We start from the raw sequence: 13,855 nt of genomic DNA on the forward strand, positions 1-13,855 counted from the left end.
ATGTTAGCTTGACTTATTAAATCAACTGATGGAAACACTTTACCTAAAGTCTTTTTTTTTTTTTTCTTTTTTAAAGAGGAAAGCTTCATCAAGGATCTGTTTACAGCATTAACTATGTTGGAAATTTGGGGAAACAAGTACATAACAGTTGGGAAATATTTAATAATCATCGATAGGCTAATGATATTATGAACTATTGAAAGCTATATCTATAGGCATATATACTTTTATGCATTATAATATGTAATTTATTCCTCATGCTACCAAGTTACTACCATTACTATCCTTATTATTATATATGTTTTATAAATGAAGAAATGGGAAGTCAGAGATGCCACATAGCTGGATTAAAAAGTAGCAGGGCAAGGATTCAAATCTATGCCTCATTGCACAATCACTGTTCTATCCATGCTTTCTTATACTCAATTGCCCTTTCTTGTTAAGTGAATGGTAATAACAATAAATGTAAAAATGAGCAGGTACTTAGAAAATCCTTATAATGTTAAATAAAAACATGGCAATCCTTATTCTATCACATAAAAAACATGGCAATTTTTGTGATGTATTATTATAGCAGTAAAAATAACAGTTAAGGACTAGAAGAGAATATAATATAAACCAGGATTGATTTGGGGTTGTGGGATCATGGGTGAATTTTTTTTTTCTTTTACTTTAAGTGTTTTGGTGTTGTGGAATTCATGACAGACTTTTTTAGTAAATTAGTACAGAATAAGGAAATCGTTTTAGGAAAATATTATTTAGTCTACTCATTTTGTTAAAGATTTGTTTCAGTGCATAGCTTATGGCTAGTAGTATTTAATAGGTGAGACATTTTACACCTATTAACATAACAATATTTGTAGATTGCCTTATTTCATATAGCTTATCCAGAAGTGAGTGACTCCATTAAGGATAATTTCTGTCCCTAATTTCTAGAATTTGCATTAGGAACTTAGGACCTTTACGAATTATTCTTTTTTTTTTTTTTAAGATTTTTTTTTTTTAATTTATTTGACAGAGAGACACACAGTGAGAGAGGGAACACAAGTAGGGGGAGTGGGAGGGGGAGAAACAGGCTTCCCGCCAACCAGGGAGCCTGATGCGGGGCTCGATCCCAGGACCCTGGGATCATGACCTGAGCAGAAGGGAGACGCTTAACCACTGAGCCACCCAGGCATCCCTTTAAGAATTATTACAGTTTTCTTTTTAAATTGAAAGTCTTACTGAGTTTGGTTATCCTCAAATAAATATGTCATCGGGCCCATTAAAGAGTTAGGTACTCCTAAGCAGTACTGGAAATGGAAACAATGTTGACTTCAGAGTCAGTACCTCCATTTGAATTCCCACTCTTTTATGACTAATTAATTAAATTTTTTAAAGCAAAATCACAACCGAGAAGCCACAGAAGAAATTGGCAAATTTGGCCACATTAAATTTAGAAATGTCTACATGGTAAGAAAGAAAAAAAAACAAAACTTCAAATAACAAACTGGGGAAGATTTTTAAACACTAAAAGCATTCTTACAAGTCAATGAGAAAAAGACCAATGACCAGTAAAAATATGGACAAAATACACAAAATATGTAGTAACAGAAAAATAAATACATGTTGTTCAAATTATTATTGAAAAATAAATACAGATGTTCAAATTGACTGACAAATTCTAACAGGTTACCATTTTCCACTTAACATATTAACAGAGATCAGAAAGAGTATGATAACGTGAGTGTTCTCATATTTTGTTTTTAGTACTTGTATCCTTTTATTTAACCCTGACATCAATTCTATGAAATAGTGCTGCTATTTTCCACATATTACAGATGCATTAACTTAGGTGCAGAAAAGGTTGACTAACTTCCCTAGAGTTTAAAGAACTAGAATTTGAGCTCAGGCTCTTCAAAGACCAAGCCCTCCTTCACTCTTAACATAAGCAATGCAGTATTATTCCTGTCAGTACTAGTCATGAGCCAAAAGGGCATTCATAAAATATCTTTAAAGTCAAGAAAAGAACATTTGCCGTCATTTACAGAGCACCATCTACATGTCAGATTCTGGGAATTTTATGTATTAACACATGAGATCCTCACAACAACCTTAACAGGTAGGTGGTAGTATTCTTCCCTAAAGAAGTGGAAACAAGCTCACAGAGATGGGGTAGTTTATATAAAAAATTAGAGCTAGCAAACTTCATAGCCAGAATTCAAACCTTAGTCTTATTCCAAAGCCTGTTCTTCTGGGGTTACGTGTAAGAATTTGATGACATTTTTTATATTACATAAATACAAATTCTAGCATTCTTCTTCCTCTGTAGAAGAATTTCTCTTATTGAGGGATCTCACATTGAAGGATCTCTCACATTCTGTCTGTGCTCTGCTGTTTGTAGCTTACCAGGCTAGCTGTATCCTTGGCTTAGAATATCTGCTCTGGATCCTTGTCTGTTCACCTCAGTTAGACTTGATGACCTAGACATGCTAAGAATTCCCTCCCCCTTAGAGCACAGAGAACCTAGAGATTTAGGGATGAGTTCTAAGAGTGAGTCACCTGAATTTCTCTCTCAATTTTTATCTGGGAATACATCGGAAGGGAAGAATCCGTTAGCTTGTATCAGATTTTTAAAAGAGGATGAAGAAGAACCGCTTCCATCAAGCAGCTGCCAGGCTTTACTTCCCAGCTTTCTGGCTTCTTTAGGTCTCTACAGCTAAGGTGTCCTAGCCAAAGGCTTAATGACCTCTGTAGCACAGTGTTGTTTGCAACCCCTTCATTTTCTCCTCAAAAGGCTTTACCTGCCCAGAGTACAGAAACTGGATGGGCAAGCATTTTATGGAACTCAAGTGAAAAGTGCCATCCTGAAAACCTACCTGGGCTCCTTTTCTTTTTTTTTTTTTTTTCCCTAGATTTTATTTATTTATTTGACAGAGATCACAAGTAGGCAGAGAGACAGTGGGGAAGCAGGCCTCCTGCTGAGCAGAGAGCCTGATGTGGGGCTTGATCCCAGGACCCTGAGATCATGACCTGAGCTGAAGGCAGAGCTTAACACACTGAGCCACCCAGGCACCCCCTGGGCTCCTTTTCTAAACTTAGAGATGGTGCTGGGTAGAGAGAAAGGGGGTCAGTTGCAAGGCCTGAGGTTCAAATTAACATAGGTCAAGCTTCTGTTATGCTAGCCTTCCTCACCCTTGTCTCCCCCCCCCACTTCCAACAAGAACTTTGCTGGAAGGATGGTAAACTCTGGAAAGGAAAAGCAGAAATTGTTTCAAAGAAATGGTGAAGTAGGAAGACATCTAAACTTGCCAGGAATAAATATATACATTCTTGAAGGGGTTTTAAGGAAAGACTAAATTAATGAAAAGCAAGCTAAGGTAATAACATGCTTTTGATGTTTTAGGCAGGACCAGATGATATCAAGAACTTCGATGCAGCGTTTACAGAAGAAACAGTTCCATATTCTGTGTGTGTGTCTTCTGACTATTCTATAGTGAACGCCAGTGTGCTGGAAGCAGATGATGCCTTCGTTGGTTTCTCTTACGCACCTCCTTCAGAAGATTTATTTTTGTGAACAGTTTGCCATCCAGAAACCATTGAGCATTGAGACTGAAACTCTTCTTTGTGTGAATATATTCAAATATGTTTAACTAGTGCCTCATTTTTACATGTAATGTTAAAAACTATGAAAAATGTATTTTCTGCTGTATGCAAGAAAATAGGGCATTTCAAAGAGCTAAGTTTCAAATTAAAATTTGTATTATTGTTTATTAAGCTTATTTTTAAACTGAAATTTTAAAAGCTATTGTTCTCAGCATTAACCTATTTTTAAAAAAACTTTTTGCTAATGACTGTTTCCCCCCCGCTGAGTTTACACTAACATCTACCCAAGACAGACTATTTTTCGACAGCCTGTTTCAGTTTGGTTAACATACATTAATGCCTTTCTCTCTACTTTTGACCTTTGTTCTCAGATCAGAACTATGCAATTGGTATGTGGTTGTTTAAGTAGAAACCACATCTTTCCATGATAAGTCATTGTTTGACATAATCAGTTCTTGGTAGGATTAAAACGTAAAAGCATCGTTAACACATGGGCTGTGAGTTAACTCTTTAAGTGTTCATTCTGCAGATCAAATTAAGAAATAACAAAGGAGATCCATTGCTTTTGAAATACCAATTCAAATTTGTGAATTATTTTTTCCTGGAAGAAAAGTAAAGGCTTAATAGAAAGTTTAGAGTATTCCCAAAGATCTGAAGAGTAATAAAATACTACTGGATTTTTTTTTTTTAGGTGGTGCCAAAAATGAATGTCTCTGTGTCATGTATTTATATTACAAATACATTCTATTTATGTTCTTTCTGGTCTTTATGTTGTTAAGTAGTTCTGAATCTTGGCATTTGCTTTTGCAAACAGCTGTTCAAAACTGTCTTTCTAATTGGTTAATGAGTGAAAAATATTGAGCCTTCTAAGAGTTTTTACCTAATTGGGAATTAAAAAATAGAATAGCAAATTCTTGGTCAGTATTAATATGTATTTCACAACAATGTAATAAAAGTTAAAAATCAGGCAGATGCAATGTCAGTATCTTTATAGTCCTAGAAAAAGTACAGGAAACTGACCTTAAAATCATACTAAAAACAAACTAACTGTGTACTTGTCATTATAAAAGAGAATACAGAAAAACTAAAAAATAATGCTTGTCTTGGTATTCTGCTTCTTAGAGACTTTTCAAGTCATGTAGGAAACATTGTGAAAGTTTAAGGACCAAGTTTATATGCTTCAGGAACAAGCATTCTTTCCATGTGTTTTCTCTTGAGAAAGAAATCACAAAAGCATTTTACACCAATAGCCTTTGGCTTAAAAATGTTCAGCAAAATGGGAGGAGGGGAGTGTGATTTTGTTAGATTAATAATATTTGCATCCAATACACTGAATCTTCCTTCAGAGGTAAGACTTTAATAGCAACACTGTAAATATTTGGTTTATTTGGCACTACTATAAGTTCTGCTTTTACACAAAGTTCTTTGCTTATTATAAAGCAAAATAAAAACTGTAGTTTCTTGTATGATTTTTTTTACTCAGTCATTCCTTAATTAAACTGCCAAAAATTAAAGTGCAATATTGTATATTTTTAAGGACAAATTTAAATATTATGCTGATGTTTATTGGATCACAAGAAATACAAATCTTATAGTATAATAAAACTAGCAAAAAGATTAATAAGCATCTAATTCCTGTCATTATTTTAAATTGGTGATGGTTTATAAAAGTCATTACAAAATGAATTATTTGTGTATGTGAGGGATAAATGTATAAAACTTTGGACAGACATAAAAATTAGATTATCTAGATTATCAGAGGCTTACATATTATTCAGGGAATAAACATCTCCCAAGTTTCAAGTTTATTTTTTCTTTCAGAGCATGCTGTCTTTTAGAAAAAAAAAATGCGTGCCCTTTGAATAGTTGAACCATTTTATGGATATTTCCAAAATAAATTCAAAGGTCTAAATGAAGAATCCCTAACATTCTTCATGTTATCTCTTATTTTATTATGTATGGTACAGTGAAGAGCTTCCCAGCCATTGTTACATCATAGTACACACTAAAATTGACAAGTCTTGGGCATAACTGGAGGTGAGATGCTAAATGATGTAGATAGAGACTGGAAGCAGTATCTCCATTCAAAATTTTTATATGCCAGAATAATTTTTGAACTTAGGATATTTACAGAGAGATCCAACAGACACTGTTTGGGTATAATTGTAGCAATGGTAAACATTTAAAAGGTGGCTCTGTTGTATATATTTTACCACAGTTTAAAAAAAAAAAAACACCTATACCCATTATTAGTCATTCTCCATTTCCCCTCAAGTCCAAGTAACTAATCTACTTTCTGTACAGGTTTGCCTGTTTTAGGCATTTCCTATAAATGGAATCATACAATATTTGGTCTTTTATGTCTGGCTTCTTTCACTTTGCATAGTGTTTTCAAGGCTCATCCATGTCGAAGCATGTATTAGTACCCCATTCTTTTTTAAGGCCAAATAACATTCCATTGTAGGGATATACCACATTTTATTTTTCCGTTTATCAGTTGGTTCCGCTTTTTGGCTATGAACATTCATGTGTTAAGTTTTTCTGTGAACATACGGTTTTTTGTTTGGGGTTTTTTTGTTTTTAAGCCGGAAGGTCTCGCATTTATTACTGAACCAACCTACTGGTGCAGAGGCATAGTAACAGAAAAATCATTCCCCTGATAAAACCTATCTATTGGCCAGGTAGGAAGGATGTCTACAGAGTGATAGGATAGAACACAGGATCTTCACGTAGTTTAAGTATGTGGTGCCAATTAGGTGTGTCTTCTCATGATGTGTGATGCCTTATACACCCAGCTCCGTTCTTCTCCAGTGCCTCCTCTTGGGAGTTGTACCTGATATTATTACCAGTTTTCATCCGAATCCACTGGGGAATGGGACGATTCTGGTTTTGTTTCTTGGCCAGGAATCGCCTGATTCTGAAAGTCTTGTGAGAAAACACGGCCAGACACTGCCAGACCAATTTGAACATATGTTTTAAATCCCCCCATTATATATGTATAATAGATAATGTGTGGCATGGACTTGCTGGATCATAAAGTAACTCCACCTTTGAAGTAGTCCAAAATGTTTTCCAGCTTGATTACACCATTTTGCCTTCCCAGCAGGAGAGTATTCAAATAAAATAAAAACAAAAACCAAGGAGACACTTTGCCTGTGAAAACAACAAAAAACAAAGATTTGTTTCTATTCTTGTCCCTCTTCTTTGCCTTACAGTGAAGGTGCAACGTTGATTTAATTAAAGAGGGAGGAGGAAGAGTCTGGGTACCCTCCCTGATGAGGGGTGGGGCGGGGTCCCGGCAGCCTGCGCGTCACCAACGGTTGCAAGGTGTGCGCATGCGTGGGAGTTCTCCTTGGGTGTTGGGCTGAAGAGAGCGCTCCCTTGGCCGGCCTCGGTGGGTCGGGGTTCCGGGTCGCAGAGGCTGCGGATGGCGCGGTGGAAGAGGTTCTAGATCCCAGGGTGTGAGGTCAGATTCGCTTTTATCCGCTTTGTTTGTGAGGTGTTTTTCTGCGACAGGGTGAGAAGACGCGACTCGCGGCTGTTCCAAGTGAACGAACACACTTGAATTCTTTAGAGTATGGGAACACTTGTAGAATTTTATCCCCGTTCTCTTATTTAATGCCTTTCCACAGGCTTCCATGTCGTGACTCCCCTTTCCCTTTCTCAAAAGTGAATCTACTCCCAAGACCTCTGTTTTACATAGGTACTCTGGAGCTTTATCTCTCGCCGCCTTTCCTTTTCTTTTCTTTTCTTTTCTTTCTCTCTCTCTCTTTCTCTTTTTCTTTCTTTCTTTCTTTTCTTTTCTTTCTCTCTCTCTTTCTCTTCTTTCTTTCTTTCTCTCTCTCTTTATTTCTCTCTTTCTTTCTCTTTCTCTCTCTCTCTCTCTCTCTCTCTCTCTGCTGGACTCCAAGAGCCCATCGGGGTTACGGTCTCACAAGTGAACTTTACAGGATTTTCCTACGCTTCTCCGGAGTTCCATACTTCCATTAGAGCATCATCATCCACACACCGCCATCCTGAACACATTTACAGTCTGGTCACCATGTCCAGCATGAAAACTTTAAAAATCTAGAATCCGTCGGCTCTCCTTCATTTCATTCCAGCTGTGCAGGGAACCCGACATGGGGCTGGATTCCAGAATGCTGGGATCGTGATGTGAGCCCAACTAAGGCAGACATTTAACCGACTGAGCCACACAGGTGTCCCCCTTGTTAAAACCTCTGATGGCTTTTCTTTGCCTATCTATATAATCATCATGGACTTCAAACACATTAATAATCTGATTGAGACTCACCCATTTCATTACCAATAGCCTCCCTTCATTCAGCCCCAGAAAACTTACGTTCAAATGAAGCACAGATGTCCTGAACACAAAATACACTTTAAGATCATTGTACTATCACCACTGAAAAACTCTGAACTTTCCCTCCTGTGTAATAGCAAAAGAACAGTCTCAGTTAACTTTTATTTGGAAAGTAGCCTGAATACAAAGTAGTAAGCACATGGATTCAATAGTGTAGGTCTGAAAATCGGGGTAACAAGGGGTTACCCTATCTTTAGAAAAATCCTCCTGTCTTTTCATCTCTTCCAGTTAGTGAAATCTTTATCAAAGTAGAATTCATTGCTTTTTCTCTTGACCCATTGTATTAAGTCAGAATGTCTTAAAACAATAGAAAATATTATGACCCAACACAAGGATGATGTCATTTTGTGAACTATTTAATATATCCTGTTCCTTTTGTGCACCTTAGTACATTAATATTTTTTAAGATCTTATTTATTTAGGGGCGCCTGGGTGGCTCAGTGGGTTAAAGCCACTGCCTTCGGCTCAGGTCATGATCCCAGGGTCCTGGGATTGAGCCCCAAAGGCGGGCTTCCTGCTCAGCAGGGAGCCTGCTTCCTGCTTCTCTCTCTGCCTGCCTCTCTGCCTACTTGTGATCTCTGCCTGTCAAATAAATAAATAAAATCTTGACAGGCAGAGATCACAAGTAGGCAGAGAGGCAGGCAGAGAGAGAGGAGGAAGCAGGCTCCCTGCTGAGCAGAGAGGCTGATCTGGGGCTCAGTCCCTCGACCCTGAGACCATGATCTGAGCTGAATGCAGAGGCTTAACCCACAGAGCCACCCAGGCACCCCAGTACATTAATATTTTTATAGCAAGTAAATTTATAGCAAGTAAATTTATGTCCTGTAAGTTTTTTACGTATTTCTCAACCCTCACTGTACTCTTTGTGAACAATAGAAATCATATTTTATTTATCTTTGTATCCCTATTGTCTAGGACAGTCTGATATCCGAGAAATAGTAAATGTCCAATAAATATTTGATAATGAATAAATGTGATGGTTATCATTTCTGAGTTCTCTAAATTGGCAGATCCTTGAAGGCAAGATCCAGTTTTAATCATTTCATCCTTAACGCCTAATACAGTTATTGATATATATTGTTTCCAATTACTGTTGGCTGTCTTTAAATGAAGAATTTTTTATAAAAGATTTTATGTATTTATTTTTCGGGGGGGAGCACAAGTAGGCAGAGCAGTAGACAGAGGGAGAGGGAGAAGCAGGTTCCCCGCTGAGCAGGGAGCCTGTGTGGCATTCAATCTCAGGATCCTGAGAACGTGACCCGAGCTGAAGTCAGATGCTTAACCGACTGAGCCACCCAGATGTCCCTTTAAATGACTTTTGCATATTCTGTTCTCATTACCAGGGTTTAATGTTTTATGCTGGTCACTAATATAAGATTTAAAGCCAGAAGAGGCTTTATCATCTAATACAACCCCTTTGTTTTCTACAGATGAAGATAACTGAGCCAAGAGAGGTTAGGTGATTCCCCCACAGCAACTAGGAAAAGCTGTATCTAAAACTAAGTTTTCAGATTTTTTAGGTCAACTACATTTTACTTTGAATTTTTGAAACAACTTTTACCACTTTAATTTTGTAAGCAACCCTGCAAGGGGACCTCATGATGTAATATTATTTCAACAAGCATTTTTTGGAAACACCTACTCTGTAAAGAGACAGTTGAGGCTCCTGTTCTTAGATTTGCAATCTTGTGGAGAATCTGCTGACCTACTATTGATAAAAAATGTTATTTGGAAAAAAAAAAAGTTTTGTTTCCTTTTGGGTAGGAACTTAAGTTGGAAATTTTACTTCATTTCATTTCACTCTCAATTTTAAGTTGAACAGTTTGTAAGGTTTTATTAGAGATTGTGAAGTGTAAATTCTAATTTATTTGATTTCCAGGTATTCTCATCTTTTTTGTGTGTTTCACCATCTGTAGTCTTTACCAGCAACTGTGGTTTAACCAATTAGTAATAGAGAAGAATCATTAACTAGGAGAATATGTCAAATTTGAAAATGAAAGAGGCAGCCCTTATCTACCTTGACAGAAGTGGAGGCCTCCAAAAGTTTATAGATGATTGCAAATACTTCAATGGTATGTTCAGCAAAGGTGACTTTATATTTTAGAAACTTTAAAATAAATTCCTACATGTTACTATCCTCATTTTTATATTTGTGTATTTTTACAGATTCAAAACAAAGTTATGCTGTCTATCGATTTAATATTTTAGTAAATCCCTCTGATATTGTTGAATTGGATGCTGAACTTGGAAATCATATTTTACACGAGCCTTTAAAAGCTGCTCAAGTTTTTCAATCAGTAAGTTAAAGAAAAATAATTTCATGCCACATGGAATTTTTGGTAACTTTGTTTGTTTGAAATCACAGGTCTGTTTTACTGCTGTTAAGACTCTCTCATTAATTGGACAATTACAGACTGAAACTCAAGTAAGTTTTACTTAAATTTAACAAGAAAACTAGGATAAAAAGCTTTGAAGATTACTTGTAAATAAATCTTTTTTTATTCATGTTTTTATTTAAAAAGATACTACATTTTTTCAAAGTTCAATAGAATATCTTAAATACACATCTTTACTTCCTGTATTATCATTTATAACAGTGAACATTTTTATAATAAAACATTCTAAACATACCCCAAAATAAAGAGAATATGTATCATTCAGATCTAATAGTTTATAATATTTTGCCATTACCTGCATCATCCATTTTTTACCAAAATATTTTAAGACAAATCCCAGACATCTTAATGGTACTACTACATCCTTTAGTATCAACCTCTAAAAGTTGTGGACATTTTTCTTACACAACCACAATGCCATTATGACCCTTTACAAAATAACAATTTTTGATATCCTCTAATACCCAATCCATATTTAAATGTGCCTATTTGGGCTCTCAAGAGTATTTCACAATTGATTTGTTCAAATCAGGATCAAAACAAGGTTTATATATTATAATTGGTTATTGTATCTCATTAAACCTCTTTTAATCTAGAGCAGTTTCCTCCCTCTTTCTTTTTATACCACTAAATTTTTGAAGAAACTAGTTAATTGTCCTGTACAATGTTTGGATTTGTCTGATTTTGTTCTTATGGTATTTCTTCCATATGCCATATTTCTGGAAAATAGAATTGGCTCTAAAAACTTGCTTAAATTCAGATTCAACTCATTTTGACAAGAATACATCATACTTATTGTCATGTATTTCATACTGCACTGCATTAGGAGAAATAAACTGTTTTCCACTTTTAGTAACCGCACAATTGATCAGTGGGTTCTGGTAATGCCAGTCTGACCTCTTCAATATACACTCTCCCATCAACTTTCACGTAATAGTTTTTGCAGCCATTGATGACCATTACATAGAATCTATTATTTCATTAGAAGTTGTAAAATTGTGATTTTTCTAATTTTAGCAACCTTTTGAATTTATTAACTGAAATTGTTCTATAACAGGAGTTTTCTCTCATCAACTATTTGGTTACCCTAAAATACAATTTGTACCTGAAGGGCAGAGTAAATGGTTGATTCTTTCCATTTATAAATTTTCAATTTATATGAATAGAATAGAATTTATATGAATAGAGTAATGAATAGAATAGAATAGAATAGAATAGAATAATGAACTGAAATCTGAGAGCCTCCAATGATGACCAATACTTTTTTTGGTTTCATTTATACTTTTTTTTTTTAGGAACTCATGAATTTAAAAATATATACAATATATTTCAATGAATCTTTGTCATTCTTTTTGATGTATGTTATTGTGCTTTTGGTCCATTGGGAGTCCCATAAGATTTGTGTTTGTGTCCTTTTGACACATCCCATGTTTTAGTTTTTGTAGCTACCTTGATTTCTGGCACAAAGTGGTGCAACAGGTCTGTGTTTTCCTTCCCAGACCTGTAGTCAGCCATTTCCCTTAAGCAGCCTTGGTTCTTTTTGGTGAGAAATAATATTTAAGAAATCACAATCTGGGTACTGGAAGGGTTCATTGCTATTGGATCCTCATTGTTTTATAGGTCTTTTCAGTGGATATAGCCAGGAAATTGCGCTTTTAAGGAAAAATTCTTAGTTCATAATAATATTTGCAATTAAAATATAAGATTTAGGGGTTTGCATATTTAATTTTATATTTAAATCTTTTGTCTTATGCTTAAATTTTGATTCCTGATAACACTAACAAATTATTTACCTGATTTACTCTACAAATATACTTACTATAGTGTAATGCAAGTCCAAATGAATCTGTAATTTTTAATACCATTTTTACATTTCTATTAGATTAATATAGTGCTGAAGTTAACACATTTACCTTCTCTGCGAAGTTATATTCTTGATCTTTGTGAGTTTCCACTTGATTATGCATCTCAAAGATTTTATATGATGCAAGGAATTGTGATTGCAATGACAACTGTAACCAAGTATACACAAGGTGCAAGATTTCTTTGTTCAGATGAAGCATGCCCTCTTTCAAAAGGTAGATATAAAAATGTAAAACAATTTATTGTTTAATCCTAAATCATGTTTACCATTAGTTTTATGAAACATGGAGTAGAAAGAATGGAATAAAACTTGATGTTTCATGTATACAAGTTTACTTTGCATAATCCTCAGGTGCATTCTTTTCTTTCCCTTCTCTCTCCCACAATATAAGAGGTGCTCTTGGATTTTTGAAGTGCTTCTTCTCATACACTGTTCCATGACTGTTCGTGCTGTTTCCTCTCCCTGTAATGTCCTCTCTCAAACCTTTGGCTTATCGTCAGTTCAGTACTTCTCAGGACATCTTTTCCATTCATCTCCACTTCTCATTGGGTTGGATGTCATGCCTCCTCTCTTCTCTCTGAACCCTCTAAATGAATACCATATATTGAAATTATCTGTTTCTTATTGCTGCCTTTTGAAACTCTGTTTAAGGATCTATATCAAGAGTGCCTTGGGGCTCCTGGGTGGCTCAGTCATTAAGCGTCTGCCTTTGGTTCAGGTCATGATCCCAGGGTCCTGGGATCAAGAGCAGCACCGCATCGGGCTCCCTGCTCAGCTGGGAGCCTGCTTCTCCCTCTCCCACTCCCTCTGCTTGTATTCCCTTTCTCTCTGTGTCTCCATCAAATAAATAAATAAAATCTTAAAGAAAAACAAAAAGAGTGCCTTAGCATAGTGTCTGGCAAGAAATAGCCATGCAATAAATGTTAATTGACTGCTCTGACCCACATGCAGAAGTGAATTAATTATACCTTGAATTAGAATAATTTTAAAGGATTGAAAACGGGTAGCTAAATCCAAAAGCAAATTTAGCTTACCTCTTTTCTTTCAGGATTTCAGTATATAAGAGTGCATGTGCCTGGTGCTACAGAATCTGCAACAGTAAGAAATGACTTTTTGTGTAATCTATGTTCATCTTCACTTCAAGAAGACAGAAAATTTAGAGTACTTGGTGGTAAAAATGCATTCATATTTTGTAATTACAAATTTTAAAATAGTATTTAATATCTTAATGTGGAAATTAGATTGAATGTATATTCAGATAACTAATTGTTTTTTGCTATTTGCCTTAAGATAAACAGATAGTTGAAATAATCACAGCAAAGGCACTTCATGCTTTTCGAGGATATTCTAAGAACCAGCCATTTAGGTTTCAGTCTCTTACAATTTTTCTAAGAGGTAAGTAAGTTTGTGTGAACTAAAAACAAATAGATGTAAAATATATAAAATATGTAATTGACTTGTTTATAGCTATATAGTATTAATGGTACTTCTATAGCTTAAGAATCACAGGTCTTATTTTGAGTGTCTTAAAGAGTCATATTTAGCTAATGTATCAGTTATTCATTGAGTCATACATCATTCACTTAATATTAGTGCCTGCTATGTCCCAAGCACTGTGCTAAGTTTCAGGGACAAAATTATTTATGG

General features: G+C 35.4%; 2 protein-coding genes and 1 pseudogene across 9 annotated transcripts in view; 2 read left to right on the forward strand and 1 right to left on the reverse strand.

Annotated features, from left to right (window-relative positions):
* The window catches only part of LOC116861374 (serine/threonine-protein kinase Sgk3), a 139,665-nt gene extending 134,164 nt beyond the window's left edge, over positions 1-5,501 (forward strand). For 6 of the 7 annotated variants that reach the window (XM_032847908.1, XM_032847907.1, XM_032847910.1 and 3 more), the window contains one exon: positions 3,386-5,501. In XM_032847908.1, the coding sequence (XP_032703799.1) occupies positions 3,386-3,556 (171 nt within the window). In that variant the 3' untranslated portion in view covers positions 3,557-5,501. The remainder of the gene's footprint in view (positions 1-3,385) is intronic. The other variant, XM_032847911.1, reaches the window with a different exon arrangement.
* Positions 5,502-6,162: 661 nt separating this feature from the next.
* Positions 6,163-6,609, reverse strand: LOC116861361 (annotated as a pseudogene).
* Positions 6,610-9,903: 3,294 nt separating this feature from the next.
* MCMDC2 (minichromosome maintenance domain containing 2) overlaps positions 9,904-13,855 on the forward strand; it is a 28,833-nt gene continuing 24,881 nt past the window's right edge. For both annotated transcript variants that reach the window (XM_032847872.1, XM_032847873.1), the window contains exons 1-6: positions 9,904-10,020; positions 10,115-10,245; positions 10,314-10,373; positions 12,227-12,422; positions 13,257-13,379; positions 13,499-13,603. In XM_032847872.1, the coding sequence (XP_032703763.1) occupies positions 9,927-10,020; positions 10,115-10,245; positions 10,314-10,373; positions 12,227-12,422; positions 13,257-13,379; positions 13,499-13,603 (709 nt within the window). In that variant the 5' untranslated portion in view covers positions 9,904-9,926. The remainder of the gene's footprint in view (positions 10,021-10,114; positions 10,246-10,313; positions 10,374-12,226; positions 12,423-13,256; positions 13,380-13,498; positions 13,604-13,855) is intronic.

This window comes from Lontra canadensis, unplaced genomic scaffold, assembly GCF_010015895.1.
Source record: "Lontra canadensis isolate GAN:19392208 unplaced genomic scaffold, GSC_riverotter_1.0 scaffold195, whole genome shotgun sequence".
Lineage (NCBI taxonomy): Eukaryota > Metazoa > Chordata > Mammalia > Carnivora > Mustelidae > Lontra > Lontra canadensis.